The sequence below is a fragment of the Pseudophryne corroboree genome, chromosome 4, assembly GCF_028390025.1.
Source record: "Pseudophryne corroboree isolate aPseCor3 chromosome 4, aPseCor3.hap2, whole genome shotgun sequence".
Classification (NCBI taxonomy): domain Eukaryota; kingdom Metazoa; phylum Chordata; class Amphibia; order Anura; family Myobatrachidae; genus Pseudophryne; species Pseudophryne corroboree.
In genome coordinates this window covers 359,162,018-359,181,271 of record NC_086447.1, presented here as the reverse complement: position 1 = coordinate 359,181,271, position 19,254 = coordinate 359,162,018, and the positions used below count along the sequence as shown (strand labels likewise).

Genomic DNA, 19,254 nt, shown 5'->3' with positions numbered 1-19,254 from the left:
GGAGGAGAAGTCCAAGGAGTTGTTGTCTCTAGACAGAGACCTCCTAATACGTATACAGGTGTCGGTGCATCAATGCACGCGAGCCCTGGGAAAGATGGTAGCTTCTTATGAAGAAATTCCATTCGCCAGGTCCCATGCACGGATTTTCCAGTGGGATCTGTTGGACAAGTGGTCCGGGTTGCATCTTCAGATGCATCGGCGGATAACCCTGTCTCCAAGGGTCAGGGTGTCGCTGTTGTGGTGGCTGCAGAGTGCTCATCTTCTAGGGGGCCGCAGATTCGGCATACAGGACTGGGTCCTGGTGACCACGGATGCCAGCCTTCGAGGCTGGGGGGCAGTCACACAGGGAAGGAACTTCCAAGGCTATGGAAAAGTCAGTAGACTTCCCTACACATAAATATTCTGGAACTGAGGGCCATTTACAATGCCCTAAGTCAGGCTAGACCCCTGCTTCAACACCGGCCGGTGCTGATCCAGTCAGACAACATCACGGCGGTCGCTCATGTAAACCGACAGGGCGGCACAAGAAGCAGGATGGCGATGGCAGAAGCCACAAGGATTCTCCGATGGGCGGAAAATCATGTGTTAGCACTGTCAGCAGTGTTCATTCCCGGAGTGGACAACTGAGAAGCAGACTTTCTCAGAAGACACGACCTCCACACGGGAGAGTGGGGACTTCATCCAGAAGTCTTCCAAATGATTGTACACCGTTGGGAAAGGCCACAGGTGGACATGATGGTGTCCCGCCTCAACTAAAAGTTACAAAGATATTGCGCCAGGTCAAGGACCCTTAGGCGATAGCTGTGGACGCTCTGGTAACACCGTGGGTGTACCAGTCGGTGTATGGGTTCCCTTCTCTGACTCTCTTACCCAGGGTAATGAGAATAATAAGAAGGAGAGGAGTAAGAACTATACTCATTGTTCCGGGTTGGCCAAGAAGAGCTTGGTAACCAGAACTCCAAGAAATGATCTCAGAGGACCCATGGCCTCTGCCGCTCAGACAGGACCTGCTGCAGCAGGGGGCCTGTCTGTTCCAAGACGTACCACGGCTGCGTTGACGGCATGGCGGTTGAACGCCGGATCCTGAAGGAAAAGGGAATTCCGGAGGAAGTTATCCCTACGCTATTTAAAGCTAGGAAAGAAGTGAACGCAAACCATTATCACCGCATATGGCGGAAATATGTTGCGTACTGTGAGGCCAGGAAGGCCCAAAGGAGAAATTTCAGCTAGGTCGATCTCTGCACTTCCTACAGTCAGAGGTGACTCTGGGCCTAAAATTGGGTTCCATTAAGGTCCAGATTTCGGCTCTATCGATTTTCTTCCAAAATTGAACTGGCTTCACTGCCTGAAGTTCAGACTTTTGTTAAGGGAGTGCTGCATAGTCAGCCCCCGTTTGTGCCTCCAGTGGCACCGTGGGATCTCAACGTGGTGTTGGATTTCCTGAAGTCGCATTGGGTTGAGCCACTTAAATCCGTGGAGCTATAATACCTCACGTGGAAAGTGGTAATTCTGTGGGCCTTGGCGTCGGCCAGGCGTGTATCAGAATTGGCGGCTTTGTCATACAAAAGCCCTTATCTGTATTTTATATGGATAAGGCGAAATTGTGGACTCGTTCCCAATTCCTTCCTAAGGTGGTATCAGTTTTTCATGTGAACCAACCTATTGTGGTGCCTGCGGCTACTTGGGACTTGGAGGATTCCAAGTTACTGGATGTAGTCAGGGCCCTGAAAAGTATATGTTTCCAGGACAGCTGGAGTCAGGAAAACTGACTCGCTATTTCTCCTGTATGCACCCAACAAGCTGGGTGCTCCTGCTTCTAAGCAGACGATTGCTCGCTGGATCTGTAGCACGATTCAACTTGCACATTCTGCGGCTGGACTGCCGCACCCTAAATCTGTAAAAGCCCATTCCACGAGGAAAGTGGGCTCTTCTTGGGCGGCTGCCCGAGGGGTCTCGGCTTTACAACTTTGCCGAGCTGTTACTTGGTCGGGTTAAAACAATTTTGTAAGAGTCTACAAGTTTGATACCCTGGCTGAGGAGGACCTAGAGTTTGCTCATTCGGTGCTGCAGAGTCATCCGCACTCTCCCGCCCGTTTGGGAGCTTTGGTATAATCCCCATGGTCGTTACGGAGTCCCAGCATCCACTTAGGACGTCAGAGAAAATAAGATTTTACTCACCGGTAAATCTATTTCTCGTAGTCCGTAGTGGATGCTGGGCGCCCATCCCAAGTGCGGATTGTCTGCAATACTTGTTTATAGTTATTGCCTAACTAAAGGGTTATTGTTGAGCCATCTGTTGAGAGGCTCAGTTATATTTCATACTGTTAACTGGGTATAGTATCACGAGTTATACGGTGTGATTGGTGTGGCTGGTATGAGTCTTACCCGGGATTCAAAATCCTTCCTTATTGTGTCAGCTCTTCCGGGCACAGTGTCCTAACTGAGGTCTGGAGGAGGGTCTTAGTGGGAGGAGCCAGTACACACCAGGTAGTCCTAAAGCTTTCTTTAGTTGTGCCCAGTCTCCTGCGGAGCCGCTAATCCCATGGTCCTTACGGAGTCCCAGCATCCACTACGGACTACGAGAAATAGATTTACCGGTGAGTAAAATCTTATTTTTTCATATATGCTCTGGAACTTTATACTTCGATACAACTTTGATCACTTAGATCAGTGGTTCCAAAACTCATTCATGCCGCTTTCACATCACAATGCCGCGTCGCACCCGGGAATTGGAAACGGGTCCTTCCCGGGTGCATGAACCTGAGGGTGCATGGCATTATACAAAGGTGTAACAGTACAGTATATACTGCTGGAGTTTTGATCAGAGATGTGCAGACAAGGTACTGTAGGCAGGGTAGGCAATGCCTCTCCTGTCATACTCCAGTATACTCCAGAGTTTTTAACCATAGAAATTATTAGAATAATTCAAACAATATATCTAAAATATCATCTTTGTATTTTTCTTATCATTGTTATAGTATAGTCAAAACTCTGCTGTGTACTGGAGTATGACAGGAGACGCTTTGGCTCACCTGACTGCACATCCAGTGGCGCAGAGAGGGGGGGAGTGCCTCCCTCACTCCCCGAATATACTTACTACTGTCAGTGCTGGGCGGCGCCATCTTCCCAGTGACAACTTCGGAAGATGGACGCTGCACATTGAAAGCAAAGATTCTGGCACTGTTCCAAAGTCTTTGCTCTATGGTGCACATGCGCCATCTTCACAGATGTCACTGGGAAGATGGTGCCGCCGGCTGAGGAGGAGGGACTCACTTCTGATCAAGCAAGATAGAAAGCCGGTGCCCCCCCTCTGCGACCCCCACAGCCCTATCCTGGTTCTCATCCTACTGGTCCTCTGCTTTTCTCCATCCACTGTATACCACATCTCCTGACAATCTTATAAGCTGCTTTGGATTTCAGTAACATCTGTATTTGGATGACAAATCAACCAATCCCCCCCAGATTTCCCACCATCTGTGTTGGTCCGCATTACTAATTGCCATTTCATCTTGGATGTCATCTTGCTACCTCAAACTTAATACTTCCAAAACAGAATTAATATTTCCACCAGCCAATAATAGTTACCAACATGATATCTCTATCACTGTTGATAACTGAAGAATCACCCCCACCCCACAAGCTTGTTGTCTTGGTGTCAGCCTTGACCCCTTGAACTGTCTTGTTCACCACATTCAATCTGTTTCCAAATCCTGTTACATACATATAAAATACATATCCAGGATAAGCCCATATCTTATACATGACACTGCAAAAAAGTCAAATTCATGCACTCATTATCTCCCACATTGAATATTGCAATAGTCTCCTTACTGGTCTTCCTCAACAGACTCTCACCACTACAATCCATTCTGAATGAAGCTGCGAGACTAATCTTCCTTGCTAAATGTTCATCATCTGCTGCTCCACTCTGTCAGTCCTTCTATTGGTTACCTGTATTCTACCAAATTCAATATAAGATACTTATAGTTACACATACAGATGGAGCCTCCCTTATCTTTGCCTGCCCGATCACAGGCGTGCACTCCCGGTGTGACTAGGCGATCCGACCGCCTAGTCACGCTGGGAGTGCACAGAGCCGCTTCCCACTGTAAGCGTCTCTGTCTGGGCGTGCGTACCCGCCTGGACGGAGACACTCTCTTTTCAAGTGAATGGGGCGTGTCTCCATCCGGGTGCATGCGCCTGTCCAGACGGAGATGCTCACAGCGTTCAGGTGCGCCCAGGCAGGCGCGCCTAGTCACAGATGGAGGCACGACTAGCGGGGATTCATCTGTAAAGCTATTAACCAAACTATACCAACATATATCTCTTCGCTTATCTCAAAATATCTCTTAGCTCGACCTCTCTGCTCTGCACAAGATCTGTGTCTCTCATCCACACGCATTACCTGACCTACTCATGGTTACAGGATTTATTTTGGTCTGCATCCACTCTGTCGATTGCCCTACCACGCACCATAAGACTTTCCTCTAGTCTCCAAAACTTTTAGTGTTCCCTGATACTCACCTCTTCAGGCAAGGTTATCAAATTCCAGAAACACTCACATAACAGCCACAAGCTTACTTACCCAGTTACATTCCCTCTATACTATCTACACATGCAGTAACTTTATCGATTTTCTCTTTCTTCACTTTCACACCCTGCTGACCTGAGGCCAAGAATCTTTGCAGTCTGGCTGGACCATTATGCAATAATTCGCACCTATCCTTGAGTAACAAATGCCTATTTTCCTATAGATTGTAAGTTTGTAAACAGGGCCTACCTCTGTGTCTACCTGTTATTACTCAGTCTTGTTTTATTACTATAATTTTCCCAACTGTAAAGTGCAGCAGATATATAAGTAACTGTTGTTGTTGTTGTTGTTACTAATAATAATAATCATAATAATCATAATAATAATATCCTGTACAGTTTGGAGCAGATTTGAAAATGTTTAACCTCAGCGTTGTTCTTGCTAACAAAGAGAAGCTTAATACAAGTCAGTTGTGGAACGTATGCTGCCAGGGCCAGATTAACAATGTGGCAGATGGAGCACCAGCTCCAGGCCTACACATAAAAATAGGCCTATCATGCAGGATGATGGCACCTACCCAAACAATCATAAATCATAATTATTAAAATTGGTTTTGTAGTTTTCTCACAAAATTATCCAATTTTTCTATGTTTATGTATTTATGAGACATTGGGGCACATATTGTACAGGGTGTACACCCACACGTGACTCAGGCCACACCCATTCAGCACTGGTCACAACACCTCTCCATCTCAGTAAAGGCCCTTGAAAATTTTCAGCTCCAGGCCCATGTAGCCCTTAATCCGGCCCTGTATGCTGCATGTTTTCATACAGCATACCCTCCAGAGCCATATGTACACAACTAAGGGGTGATGCAGAGTCATATGCCTCTCGGCATGTAACTGAAGAGCTGTAACTGGCCAGGCAAGGTTTAGTGAGGGCATGTAGACGGAACTGTGAGCCAGTCAGGCGTAAGCTTAAATACGCATGTAGAAAGGTGTATCTCTCACAGCAGTTATAGGCTGGTACAAGTGTGCACTGATGATGATGGCAAGTAGCATACCAATTGTATGGATGTAAGGTGAGTGCACACTTATTTCTGTGGACTCGGTGCGGGAGCATTTATGGACAATGTGCATTGAACTTTGCATCAGGCGCATGACCAGCAAATTATTAGCTGTGCAAAAAGAAGAATTATTAGGTGCTGTGTTGTGATAGCTTATACTCTATATTGTAAGACAGCATACCCTCCAACTGTACCTGCCAAAAAGGGCTTTGTACCGATTTTTGACTTTCCAAATGTCCATTGAAAGTATAGGAAAGGGGGCGTGGCTCCTAATTTGTACCGGTTTTTATGTGTAAAATGTCGGAGGGTATGAGATAGCAGAACACGTACAGTAATTGCATCCATTAATGGAGCTCAGCCCATTTTGAGCTGCCTATTAACAGATTGATTGATGTGAGCGACTGTGAGATATATTTGTGTTAAGTGCATTGTGTTAATGTCTCCTTTCATGAACTGCCAGGGAGCAGCTCCCCCAGACTTTGCACAGCCTGATTCTTTTCCTGTCCTTCATTTTTACCGTTGTTACATCTTCAGCTATCTGTTTTTATGTTTGTTTCACAAGCTCCGGCTTGTGGACCAAAGGGATCTGAACTGACAACATTTCACTGGAAAGGATGAAAGCGTGAAAATGATCAAGAGCAGCGGCTCTCCTCTGATCATCAGGGCACAGCTTTGATAGAGCCGCCTGCTCTGGTCCCGACTACAATGCTCCCATTCAGGCGATGCCGGGCACTCATAACCTCCTTTCTGATTTTCATTCTGTCTCTGCCTTTTTTCTTTCACAAGATCAGTTAGTGACAGTCAGGTCCTCCTAGGAGCATCCTATTTGTGTTTTCTAATGTATCATAATTAACTTTGGTTTATCCACTGTTTAGTACTTCCTTCTGTACTACAAGATTACGTTATCTCTTACCTGACTCTTGTGTAATTGTATAAATATATATTCTATGCTTTCAGGGGGAGAACAGATAGGGTATAAAGAAGACAACAGATAAACAAGCAGAAAGGGCTTATCTTGACCCAGGCAGTGGGTTGGAGCTAGGTGATGAGAAATTGTACAGACTCTTGTACCACAGGGGTACAAGAAGACAAAACCTGTTGGATGATCTCCCAGCGGGTAGTCTTCAGTTTGCCGGCTGTCGGGATCCAGGCGCACAGTATACCGGTGCTGGAATCCCGACAGCCAACATAAAGACACTTTATCTCCCTCTTGGGAGTCCATGACTCCCCTAAAGGGAAAATTAATAGCACCGTGCCCGCAGCGTGGCAAGCGCAGCGTGCCCGCAGCGTGGCAAGCGCAGCGAGCCCGCAAGGGGCTTATTTGCGCTCGCCACGCTGTCGGTATGCCGGCGGTCGGGATTCCGGCGCTGGTCTGCTGGTCGCCGGGAGCCCAGCCGCCGGCATACAATACTACACCCTTCCCAACTTATACATTTATTTATGTGAGGAACAGAAGCATATACCAATGCAAATGCTATATTCATTCAAAAACAAAGGTAATTTGTACCCGAGTTATTTCTTCTATCCTACCATCCATTTATTCAAGTTGATGACTGTGGGCCGGATTCAAATGTTAACGCGACCCCTATCTCTCATCTAAAGTGACGGGAGATAGGGGGGTGATATTCAAATGTCCCCCATTTTTGCCCCTATTGTGCCCAGTACAGTCAGGTTTAGGCGCACAAAGCACCTTAATCCGACTAAACTAATGGGAGCGATCGTAAAAAGAACTGCTTGGGCGCCCAAATGGGTCTCTCTACATGCAGTTCAGCTGAAATGATTGCGCCCACTAGCAGTAACAGAATACTGCCGGCGGGCGTGATCGCGGCTGGGAGGGGAGAGCGCACATTTGAATCCTGCCCTTTGAATTATGATTGCAGTATACAGAACTTTGCAGTCCTTCAGAATCAAGAAGGCTGATGATAGTAACAGTTGATATGTCAATTAGCAAACAGGTGTCAATTGGTGGAACACAATATAAAACAGCCTGTAAAATGACAGTTAGGAGCTAATTGGTTGGTAAATTTATCTCTTCCCACTTTATCTGTCTCCAAGCTTTGATGAATCTTCCCCAAATGAGAATCTCTAGATCCAATAATCAAAGATACAGATTTTGAAATGTCTGTCTCTAATTCCCAGTATGGTGAGAACGTCTGAATAATATGAGAGTTGTGTCATGCAGCACAGTAGTGAATCAGGTTTACATTAGGTGAAGTGTTACATGGGTGAGTGCATTTACTGTACAGCCCAAACAATTGTTCATAACGGAGGATGATGTAGTGAGGCTTAAGAACAATCTCGGTGCTAATGAACACAAACCCTTCTTTTCTCACCCCATCCAGCCTGCAAGCTCCCCTCCCACCGCCTCCTCCTGTCCTGGCATCTGTGTCAAAGCATTAATGAATTGAGCAGTTTATCAAAACGCTTGGGAACTGTCCTTTCTGCCCCACAAACCCCTCCTGTGGTCCTGGACATATACAGCTTCACTGTCCATGCTGGGTATTGTTTAACTGTCATCTTCAGAAGAGGCTGAAGTGAGACAAAAGCAGAGGGGAGCGTGAATACACACAAACAGAACATTGCCCGCAGAGAGATAGAGAGGTAAAAGAGAGAGTGAGGCAAAACAGAGTGAGCAGATGCTATAGAAGAAACGGAGAATAATAGATTTAGAGAAGGAGTGATAGTGAGGGACAGGAGTACACCCCTCACAGGTGCAGCGGAGAAAATACAAAGGGGATCATCTGAATGAAGATTTGTTGTGACATCAAGAGATTTTAAACAAGACAGAGATATATTAAGCTTCCATTTCAGGTGGAAAAAAAGTTGTGATGTACACAATGCAGCTCCTTTCCTGGATTGTGCTGGCAATGTCATACCTGGCACATCAGCATTACTGTGCTCCCGTGAGTAAGGAGCAATACAGATTACCAGCCAGGGTCCTACAAGGTGAGTTCTGGCCAATACTTGGTAAAATGCAAAGTTCTAGACTTCCCAAAGTTCTACCGTCTATGCCGCTATTACTATAAAAACCCAAGGTGAATTCCATGCCAGGACTGGGTAGGAATTGATTATGCTGCTTTGTACTGTGCATTAATATTTGAGGATCAACTTGAACCTGTTTGCTAGACTGCTTGCTTGTACATCTTTCTGACCTCATCACACAAATGTTTTGGTATACAAAATGAAGTATCAGAATGGGATGTCATGCTTAATTCTGTAGATAATGATGATGGGTATATCGTTCAGACTGACTATATTCAGCATAACTGAACATGTGTATGGAATAAAAGTGTGATGTCTTAATCCTTCGCTAAGTGTCTCATGTTCTATTCTTGACAGCTATTTCCAACAGAGGGACTTTAATTCTGGAAACTGCCCTCAAAACAGCACTAGAGGCTTTGGATGGCGCTGTTAAAGAAAAGAATCGTCGTCAACAGGAGTGTTTAGGATGCACCCCCTGTCTATTCCCAGAATGTAGCAGCCTAAGTGCACAGTGTAGAGGTCAGTGTTATTATTTGTACCATATACACTATCCCAGGGGTTCTCAATCCTTATCTTCATGTACCACCAAATCATGTTTTGAGGATTTCTTTAATCATGCACAGGCAAGTTAATCTATTTTGCTGTTTCAGTAACTATCCCACCTGTTTCCACAGACAGAAATCCACAAAACATGACCTATTAGTAGTACTGGGGGATAGTGGTTGAGAAAACCTGCTCTATCTTATAACAGGTATGGGACTCAGGGTCGACATTGGCTAGGTCGACACCCATTAGGTCGACACCTGTTGGTCGACAGTGGCTAGATCAACACTAGAAATAGGTCGACACGGCCATTAGGTCGACATGAGTTTTGCATGTTTTTTTGGTGTCGTTTTCCTCGTAAAGTGACTGGGAACCCCAGTTAGTGCACCGTGTCCGCTCGCCATGCTTCGGGCAAGGTGCCTCACTGCGCTCAGCACAGGTCACCGTTCCCAAGCGTAGTCCACGTGGATCGTAATAAATTAAAAAGTTAAAACAATGAAAAAAAATGTGAAAAACTCATGTCGACCTTTTTGGATGTCGACCTAATGGTTGTGTTGATCTATTTCTAGTGTCGACCTAGTAACTGTCGACCAATGGGTGTCGACCTAATGGGTGTCCACCTAAGTGGTGTCGACCCAGAGTCTGGATACCCTTATAACATCTTGCTCAAATGGAGTACATAAGTCAGGGTGATTCCCAACCACGGTTCTCAAGGCACACTGATAGTCCTGGTTTTAATGCCATACTTGAGCACAGGTGACTAAATTAGTCCCTCGGTTATTTTTATTTATCTATCTGTGCTCAAGCATGGATATCACAAAAACATGGACTGTTTGGGGTATATTAAATAAGCTGCAGGTTTTTAGAAGTGTAAATGTTGCCTATAGCACCCTATCTGATTCTACTTATGATTTATCTAGCACCTTTTAGAAGATAACAGCTAGAATCTGATTGGTTGCTATGGGCAACATCTCCACTTTTAAAAACCCACATGCGCAAGAAATGAAGAAAAAAGTGCATAGTGTATACTGTGTAGAGACAAGTTTCTATAGTCATGCAATGGTAGCACTCAGAAATCTAAGCACCTTGGACAATGGCCCTCATTCCGAGTTGTTCGCTCGTTCTTTTTCATCGCATCGCAGTGAAAATCCGCTTAGTACGCATGCGCAAAGTTCGCACTGCGACTGCGCCAAGTAACTTTACTATGAAGAAAGTATTTTTACTCACGGCTTTTTCTTCGCTCCGGCGATCGTAATGTGATTGACAGGAAATGGGTGTTAGTGGGCGGAAACACGGCGTTTCAGGGGCGTGTGGCTGAAAACGCTACCGTTTCCGGAAAAAACGCAGGAGTGGCCGGAGAAACGGTGGGAGTGCCTGGGCGAACGCTGGGTGTGTTTGTGACGTCAACCAGGAACGACAAGCACTGAACTGATCGCACAGGCAGAGTAAGTCTGGAGCTACTCTGAAACTGCTAAGTAGTTAGTAATCGCAATATTGCGAATACATCGGTCGCAATTTTAAGAAGCTAAGATTCACTCCCAGTAGGCGGCGGCTTAGCGTGTGTAACTCTGCTAAATTCGCCTTGCGACCGATCAACTCGGAATGAGGGCCAATATTTTATTGTTGTCCACTGGTCGTTAACAATGAGACATTTTGATCTGGGTTGCCAGTAGCTAGCCCAGGGTCTGGTACTGAGGGGTGCAGTATCACTACACATGCTAGCAAGCATGGGCTCCTTGTTCCAGTGCCCCATGTGTCCACTATTGGCTACCCTAGTTATGATATGTTTTGAAAATATATGTTCTTTTACTGGTGTCACAGTGATCATACATCTTTGGAAAGTTTGATAAGCCGGGTTTCCTTATAAAATACCTTCTTGATTTACTCACCGTATGATAGAATTAAGTGCCCATTTATCAAAGAGTGATAAAACTTGTTGTGAATGATAAAACTCACCAATCAGCTCCCAACTGTCATTTTTCAAACACATGACAGGAGCTGGAAACATGACAGTTGGGAGCTGATTGGCTGGAGCAATCAAGTTTTATAATTCACAACGAGTTTTATCACTTCTTGATAAACGAGCCTCTAAGTATGCTTTGGTCATTTATTTCAACTCTGATGTCCGTTGTTGTGAAGGTATTTTGTGCAGTACCCACCTGGCAGCTTCTCACTGGCAGCACAGATATCTACAACAGCATAGACTCTAATGAAAGCATGAAGTAAAGTTACTGAAACATTGAAACCAAGGATCTGTTGTTACGTGTTGTTACGGGCCAGATGTACTAAGACTTGGATAGTGATAAATTGGAGAGAGATAAAGTACCAGCCAATCAGCTCCTAACTGCTATGTTACAGCCTGTGTTTGAAAAATGATAGTTATGAGCTGTTTGATTGGTAATTTATCTCTCTCCACTTTATCACTCTCAAATGCTTAGTACACTGGTTCTCAAACTCGGTCCTCAGGACCCCACACGGTGCATGTTTTGCAGGTCTCCTCATAGAGTCACAAGTGACATAATTAACTCCACCTGTGGACCTTTTAAAATGTGTCAGTGATTAATTAATACACCTGTGCACCTGCTGGGTTACCTGCAAAACATGCACTGTGTGGGGTCCTGAGGACTGAGTTTGAGAACCACTGGCTTAGTACATATGCCTCTGTCCTTTCCCTGGGTGTCTGAACACTTAAACATCAGTTATACCCCTTTCAGACCGCCTGAGGTGGATCGCACCCGGAAGCTTGACACAGGAGCGGCCAGGGTGCGACCCGCCTCAGGCGCCTCACATGATCTCCAAGCACCTCAGATTGAACATGAGGACACCTATCGATTGTGGTTAAAGGGTAGGGGAAGTACCAAGTTCTTTCACTAAATCAAGGAACTCTGTTGATTAGTTTCTTTTTTCCTGGCAGCATACAGGATCTGACACTCTTCACCAGTGACCTTCCTAGGACTACTTATCACCCAAACACCTGTGATATCATGACAAAACATAATAGATAATGGACACATTGCCCTATCAATGCAATGGGTACAGGAAACTCATATGTATTTTGTATACTAGAGAGTAAGGATTTTGCTAAGGGTAACTGGGTACCATTTTCCTGGCCACAATATTGCAAGTACAAATCTCAGAAATAAAGTATCACAATCAAAGGTAAACTGGCCTCTGCCCCATTGGAAATTGTTATTGAAAGTGTTAAGGTGCATACACACTAGGCGATATTGTAAACAAGGGGGGTCATTCCGAGTTGATCGTAGCTGTGCTAAATTTAGCACAGCTACGATCATCTTCCCTGACATGCGGGGGGACGCCCAGCACAGGCTAGTCCACCCCGCATGTCAGTCCGGCCCCTCCCGCACAAATACAAAAGCATCGCACAGCGGCGATGCTTTAGTATTTGTGGAGTAACTCCTGGCCAGCGCAGCTCCTGCGGCTGGCCGGGAGTTGTTTGTCGCTGCCGCTGGCGGCAGCGGCTGCGTGAGAAGTCACGCAGCCGCCGCTGCCCACCCCCCCAACCGTCTGGCCACGCCTGCGTTGGCCTGGACCCATCTCCCTCCTGCCCAGCGACCGCCTCTGTCTTAGAGGCGATCGCTAGGCAACGATGACTGCCATGCGCCGGCGCACTGCGGCGCCGGCGCATGCACAGTTCCGACCCGAGCGCTGCGCTGCGACAAACTGCAGCGAGCGAGCGGGCCGGAATGACCCCCAATATCGCAAATTTTTACTCCCTGACAATATCGCCCATTGTGTATGCTACAAGCGATGCCCGATGTGCGCTCCTGGGGGTCATTAACAACCCTCTCTGTTGGCTGTACATGCAGCTCAATCTGACAATATCGTCAGAAGCGGCATGTTGGGCCGGCCGCGGCATGACTGTGTATGCATTATGCCGGCTGCTTGAGAGGGGAGGGGGAAACGCTATGTGATATCGCTCATGGGTGGTCATTCCGAGTTGATCGCAGCCAGCAACTTTTAGCTGCTGCTGCGATCAATAGTCCACGCCTATGGGGGAGTGTATTTTAGCTTAGCAGGGCTGTGATCACTTGTGCAGCCCTGCTAAGCTAAAAAAATTTCAAGCAGAAGTAGACCAGCCCTGGACATACTTACCCTGTGTATGTGGATCCAGCGATGATGGGCCCGGCTTTGACGTCACTCCTCCGCTCGCCGTTGTCCTGGACACGCCTGCGTTTTACTCACCACTCCCCGAAAACGGTCTCCAACGGTCCGGATCCGCCCATCCACGCCTCCTTCATGTCAATCTTCTTAGCGGTCCCCGCTGTGACCACTTCCGTAGGTAGCCGCGACGTAACCCAACGACCCCTGTCGCCGGGCAACGTTGCGCACTGCGGCCGCCGCGCATGCGCATTCCGCACCCGTTTGCACCGTAGCAAAAAAACGCTGCATGCGAATGGGTCGGAATGACCCCCTACAAGCGTATCACATAGTGTGTACACACTGTAGTCTACTGTAAAGACCTGTGTCTTCTGCATTGTGTTGTGAGTCTTTGTTTACGTGTTTTTAATCGTATTAAGTCTATCCCTATAAATATTGACAAATGTAATGTTTTTTTTCTACTTTAAGTACCTTAGCTTGTGCATGATGTGTTAGTCCATGCAGTAGTGAATAAAGTATAAAAAAAAGCAGTGTGCACTATACAGATCTGTCCCGACAGCTTTGCGCCCATGGGCTTTGCATCAGAGACAAATTTGTGATAATGAATTACCAAGTGGTAATTTAGACTGATAGAAGGAGGGGGAAGGTAATGCTAATATGACATATTGTAAAACAACTCACTTTGAGTTTATATACTGGGTTTGGTGACCAAACATTTACTGCAGAGGCTGTGTATATTGTATGTCACCCAGGGTCAGAAACTGTGAATAATTGTTTATGGGGAGATCTGTTTTCCGAGTGAAGATGATCAAAGTATGTTTTCTGGGTCTGGAACTCTCAGGAATGACTAGAAAGTTAGAAAGGTTGGTCATTTTCATCCCTCCAGTGCCGGTTTTCATTTTATTTCCAGGCAGAACTACAAAACCAAGTCACCTGTGTTGAGATTAAAAAGACGCTTTAATTATGAGTCATAGGGCGAGATTCAAATGTAACCACTAGATGACGCCGAATGGAGCTATTTAATTATAGCTCTGTTCAAGCACAGGGGCTGCCGCCGTCTGCATTTCAGCTTGCACCCGCCAAGGGTGGCGAGCCAAAATGCTTGAAAAGTGTCCCGTTTGGGTGCCCAAATGGCAATTTTCGTAGTCGTGCCCAGCACTTTGATCGAGTTTAACTTCTTTTCATGGCTAAACCCAACCTCTATGGGCACGATCAGTGCGATAAAGAGATACAATTGAATATAGCCCCTGTGATCTCCCGTCACTTTAGAGTCATATAGTCTTGAAGCAGAAAATAGATGGTACCTGGCACTAAAGTAATGACTTTAGGAAATTAATAATGCTTCCAAGTTTGAAGCCAAACCCATGCCAAGGGTAGGTGAGTTATATGAAAGGCTCTGACCTATAAATATGGACGTAGCTAGCTATAGTGGGTGATGTTGCTATGGGGGCCAGAGGCCTAAGAGGCCCCAGACCCAGGTCATATACTTGTCTACCAGGTTACAAGAATTAGCTAGTAAGTCAGGACTGTTGCGCAGTCTGAAAACAGGGACTTGTCAGTGGTTATGTAGATCTCTGTCCATCTCCTTTGCTACCGCTTCACCCACACAGGCACAGCTGTGCTATTTAGTGAGTCTGGCACTATGAGAGAATACGTTGCTCCTTAATTACAGCCTTTGTGAAGTGAGCTGGGAGGTGGGAATTGAGCTCAGAGAGTCATGGTGCTGAAATTAAGACGATCTCCACACAAAGTAAAATTAGGAAGGTAGAAGCTGATTGGACACCCTCACACCCTCCTCCCCTGTTATACTAACTGTAAACTGCAATTTTCCCAGCCCTGAAGGCCCTGCAGATACGGGGCTGGTGTTTAAAGATTTAAATGCTGCCAACAGGGGTGGAACAATTATAACTTCTCCATTGCAAATAAGGTGAAAAATGAAAGGCAAAAAAATAACTACGGAACTATTATGGGGCATAACATTAACTAGCGAACTACTGTGGGACATAACATTAACTGGGCTACTATTGTGGGATATACCATTAACTGGGCAACTACAGCGGGACATAACAGTGATTAGGGTACTACTACGGGGCATAACATTAACTAGGGTATTACTATTGGGCATAACATTAACTAGGAAACTACTATCGGGCATAGCATTAAGTAAGGGCCTACTATGTGGCATAACAATAACTAGGGCGGTACTATGGGGCACAACAATAACTAGGGTACTACTGTGGGATATAACATTGACTAGGGAACTACTATGTGGCATAAAATTAACTAGGGTACTACTATGGGATTGTGGGACATAACATTAACTAGAGTACTACTGTGGGACATAACATTTGCTAGGGAACTACTATGGGGCATGACATTAACTAGGGCAGTACTGTGAGGCATAACATTAACTAGGGCACTACTATTGGGCATAACATTAACTAAGATACTACTGTGGGGCATAGCATTACGTAAGGAACTACTATGCGGCATAACAATAACTAGGGCACAACTACGGGGTATAACAATAAGTAGGGAACTACTGTGGTGCATAACATTAACTAGGGCACTACTGTGGTGCATAACATTAACTAAGGCATTAATACAGGGCATAACATTAACTAGTACAGTATTATGGGGCATAAAATGAACAACTGCAGCAGACAAAAGTGTCTCCTAGAAGCTCTGGCACTTCATAATGTTGCTTAGGGGTTCATAATGTTCTAGCTACAGCCCGGAATATAAGATACAGTACAATATATATCTTCTTCTTACAAAGTTGCACTGGCAACTACCTCTAACTTCAAAGAGGTGAAACAAACGCATGCTATCTGTACTCAAGACGCTTTGTGTCCATATCATATAACTATATGGCTTTATACAAGTTGATAGATCATATTGTTAAGTCCCATCATTGTCATTTTTAAGGGAGATTGAGAAAAGCATCTCTGTAAAGTACAGCAGAAGGGATGCAGTTAAGTTGCCAGCTGCCGGGATCCCGTTGGTCAGGATGCCGACGCCGGAATCCCGACTGCTGACAATACCGGCAGCTGGAATCCCGGCTATCAGGGGCTATTCCCACTTGAGGGTGTCCACGACACCCATAGAGTGGGAATAGAACCTGTGGCAAACGCAGCGAGCCACCGAGCCCGCAGTGTGGTGAGTGCAGCGAGCCTGCAATTGGACTCTTTACGCTCACCCCGCTCCCGGCATTGTGGTGGTTGGAATGATGTTATCGGTATACTGATGGCCGACATCCAGACCTTCAGTATATCATACTGATCCCCAGCAGAAGTACAGCAGATTTCATTGCAATCTCAGAAAAAAATGTGCTCTATAGAAAAACAGTACACTATGGCTACAACTAAGGCTCAGACTAACCAGATTTAAGCAATCAAGTCCTGTCCCCAGGTAGAAAACCATCCCAAATACAGTTTAGTACTTTTTTAGGAATAGTTGGTGACTATAGTAGAATTGTGCCAAACTTTGCCTCAATAATTGCCCTGTTAACTGATTTAAAGAAGTGTGTTAAACCAGCAATGGTAAGCAATGCTGGTGCAGCAATTGGTAATTTGTTTCAAGTGACCAAGAAAGGTAAGATATTGTGGAACAGTTGGTAATCCCCAAGGCATATAAAAGAACGGTGTTAGACCTGGCTCATGGTCGCATAACTGCAGGTCATCTAGGGGCAGAAAAACCACTGAGAGAATTCTACAGAGGGTTTTCTGACCCCGGAGTCCATAAAGAGGTATCTGAATATTGTGCATCATGCCCTGAATGTCAGCACCATGCTCCAAGGCCACATTTTAAAAGTCAGCTTGTCACTTTACCCATTATTGAGATTCCGTTTGAGAGTATACTATAGCTATGGATTTGGTTGGATCTCTTATAAATCAGCCCGGGGCCATCAATATATTTTGGTGATAATCGATTATGTTACCAGATACCCGGAAGCAATACCATTGCATGATACGTCATCAAATACCATTGCTAGAAAACTAGTACATGTCTTTAACAAATTGGGAATACCTAAGGGAATTCTGACTGATCAGGGTACTCCATTTACAGTATGTCGAAAATCATGAAAGAATTGTGCCACCTGTTTAACATTACTTAGATAAGAACCTTTGTGTATCACCCCCAGACTGATGATTTAGTGGAGAGTTGCTAAAGAAAGTGGTGGATAAAGATAGGGATTATTTGCTCTCTTATTTATTGCTGCCCATTAGAGCGGTTCCTCAATCCTCCACAGGGAAACATGCCCAACAGGCACAGCAGAGGCTGTACAATCGTAATGCCCAGTTCTGGGTCTTAGCTCCTGGGGACAGAGTGCTTTTTTTGGTTCCCACAGTAGAAATTCAACTTTTGGCTCAGTGGCAAGGACTCTTTCACCACTAACCCCTTCAGTGGTATGCCCAGAAATCTTCCAAGGTAGCCAACGCTATCAGCGCTGGCTACCCCGGAAGATTTTCAGGTATGTTACTGACTGATTCCTGGGGACAGCCATGCAGCGTGATGGCGCCCGGGAATCAGCTTCAGCTATTATGAGTTAAGCCCGCCCCCTAGACTCCTATTGGTCGTGGGGCGTGCTTAACAGTGTAATGGCTTATGCTGATTCCCGGAATCAGCGCTGACGCGGGGGATCCCGGTGGGTGATCGCCCGCCTGCACTCTCATCCCCCCCCCCAAGAACTTTTAACCCTTGCACTGCTGGATTTCAGCACTCGCTGAATAAAAAAAACACACCCTTGGGGGTGTGTAATTTATAAAATTCTGTATTATAAGGTAGTGAATAATTGTTTATGATTCTGGCGATGCCAGCGGGTATACCCGTGTAGGCAATCGCCCTCCTGCACTCCCTCCCTGCACTTTAATCCTTGCACTACCTAATTTTAAAAACACACCATGGGAGGTGTGTATTTAAAAAAAAAAAACAGCCTCTGAAGGGGTTAACAGAGAATGCCAAAGAGAAGACAGCTTTTTCTGCACCAGAAGGTGCAGAAAAAAGATGTTGCCATTTGGGTTACATGGGACACCCGCCACCTTTTAAAGGATGGTAGATAGAATTAGAAGGCCCCATATACAGTATGTTGCTACTTATCTAGAATATGTAGTCATCTATAGTCCTGATTAGCAGTCTCACTTGCCCAGGGTACAAGCAGTGTTGGACTCTAACCGCAAGGCAGGATTGACAGCTAGAACAAAAAATGTTGTTTAGGAATGGAAGAAGTATCTTAGAAACACCAGTGGCAGAAGTTTGATAAAGTCCCAACTTAATAAAATTGAGGAAATACAAAATTGGCCACAACCCCTGAATAAGAAGCAGGTGAGAGCAATCTTAGAAATCATGGGGTAACTTAATATAGAAGGTTTATACCCAATTTTGCCACCATTGCTGTCCCACTGACAGACCTTACCAAGGGCAAAACGAAGGTTATGGTCAAATGGAATCCTGAAACAGAAAAGGCTTTTCATGAGTTGAAGGTAGCATTGTGTACCCAACCAGCTCTGACAACACCTGACTTTCAAAGGGAATTTGTGGTGCAAACTTCAGATATAGGGAAAGGCGTGATCCTGTCCCAGAACAAAGAGGGGAATAGTATCCTCTTATTTTTTTAAGCAGGAAGTTGAATGTACATGAGATAAACGATGCCACTGTCAAAAAGAAGCATTGCCAATCAAGTGGGCATTATAAACTCCCAGGTTCTACCTGCTGGGAAGAAATTCATGTTGATCACTGATCATGCCCTGTTAAAATGGATGTCTGAGAATAAAGAGAGCAATGGAAAAATAACAAGATGGTTCTTGGTATTGCAAAACTTCACATTTTCAGTAGAGTACCCGCCAGGAAGCCAACTAGTCAATGCAGAAGCTTTGTCTTGTGTTTTTTGTTTGTGGCCAGCAGTTGTTCGGCCTACAGGTCAAAGCTTGTTAACGGTTCCTGGGGGTATGGATGGAGAGAAAGGATGGTCACAATCCATTAGGCCATTTTGATTCTTCAGCCTGAGGGCAGG

The 19,254-nt window shown here is 45.5% G+C and overlaps 1 protein-coding gene across 1 annotated transcript in view; it reads left to right on the top strand.

Moving 5' to 3' along the window:
* The window catches only part of PRSS56 (serine protease 56), a 240,669-nt gene that overhangs the window by 95,886 nt on the left and 125,529 nt on the right, over positions 1 to 19,254 (top strand). Inside the window, exon 3 of the mRNA XM_063919643.1 lies at positions 8,937 to 9,098. Within this exon, the coding sequence (XP_063775713.1) occupies positions 8,937 to 9,098 (162 nt within the window). The remainder of the gene's footprint in view (positions 1 to 8,936; positions 9,099 to 19,254) is intronic.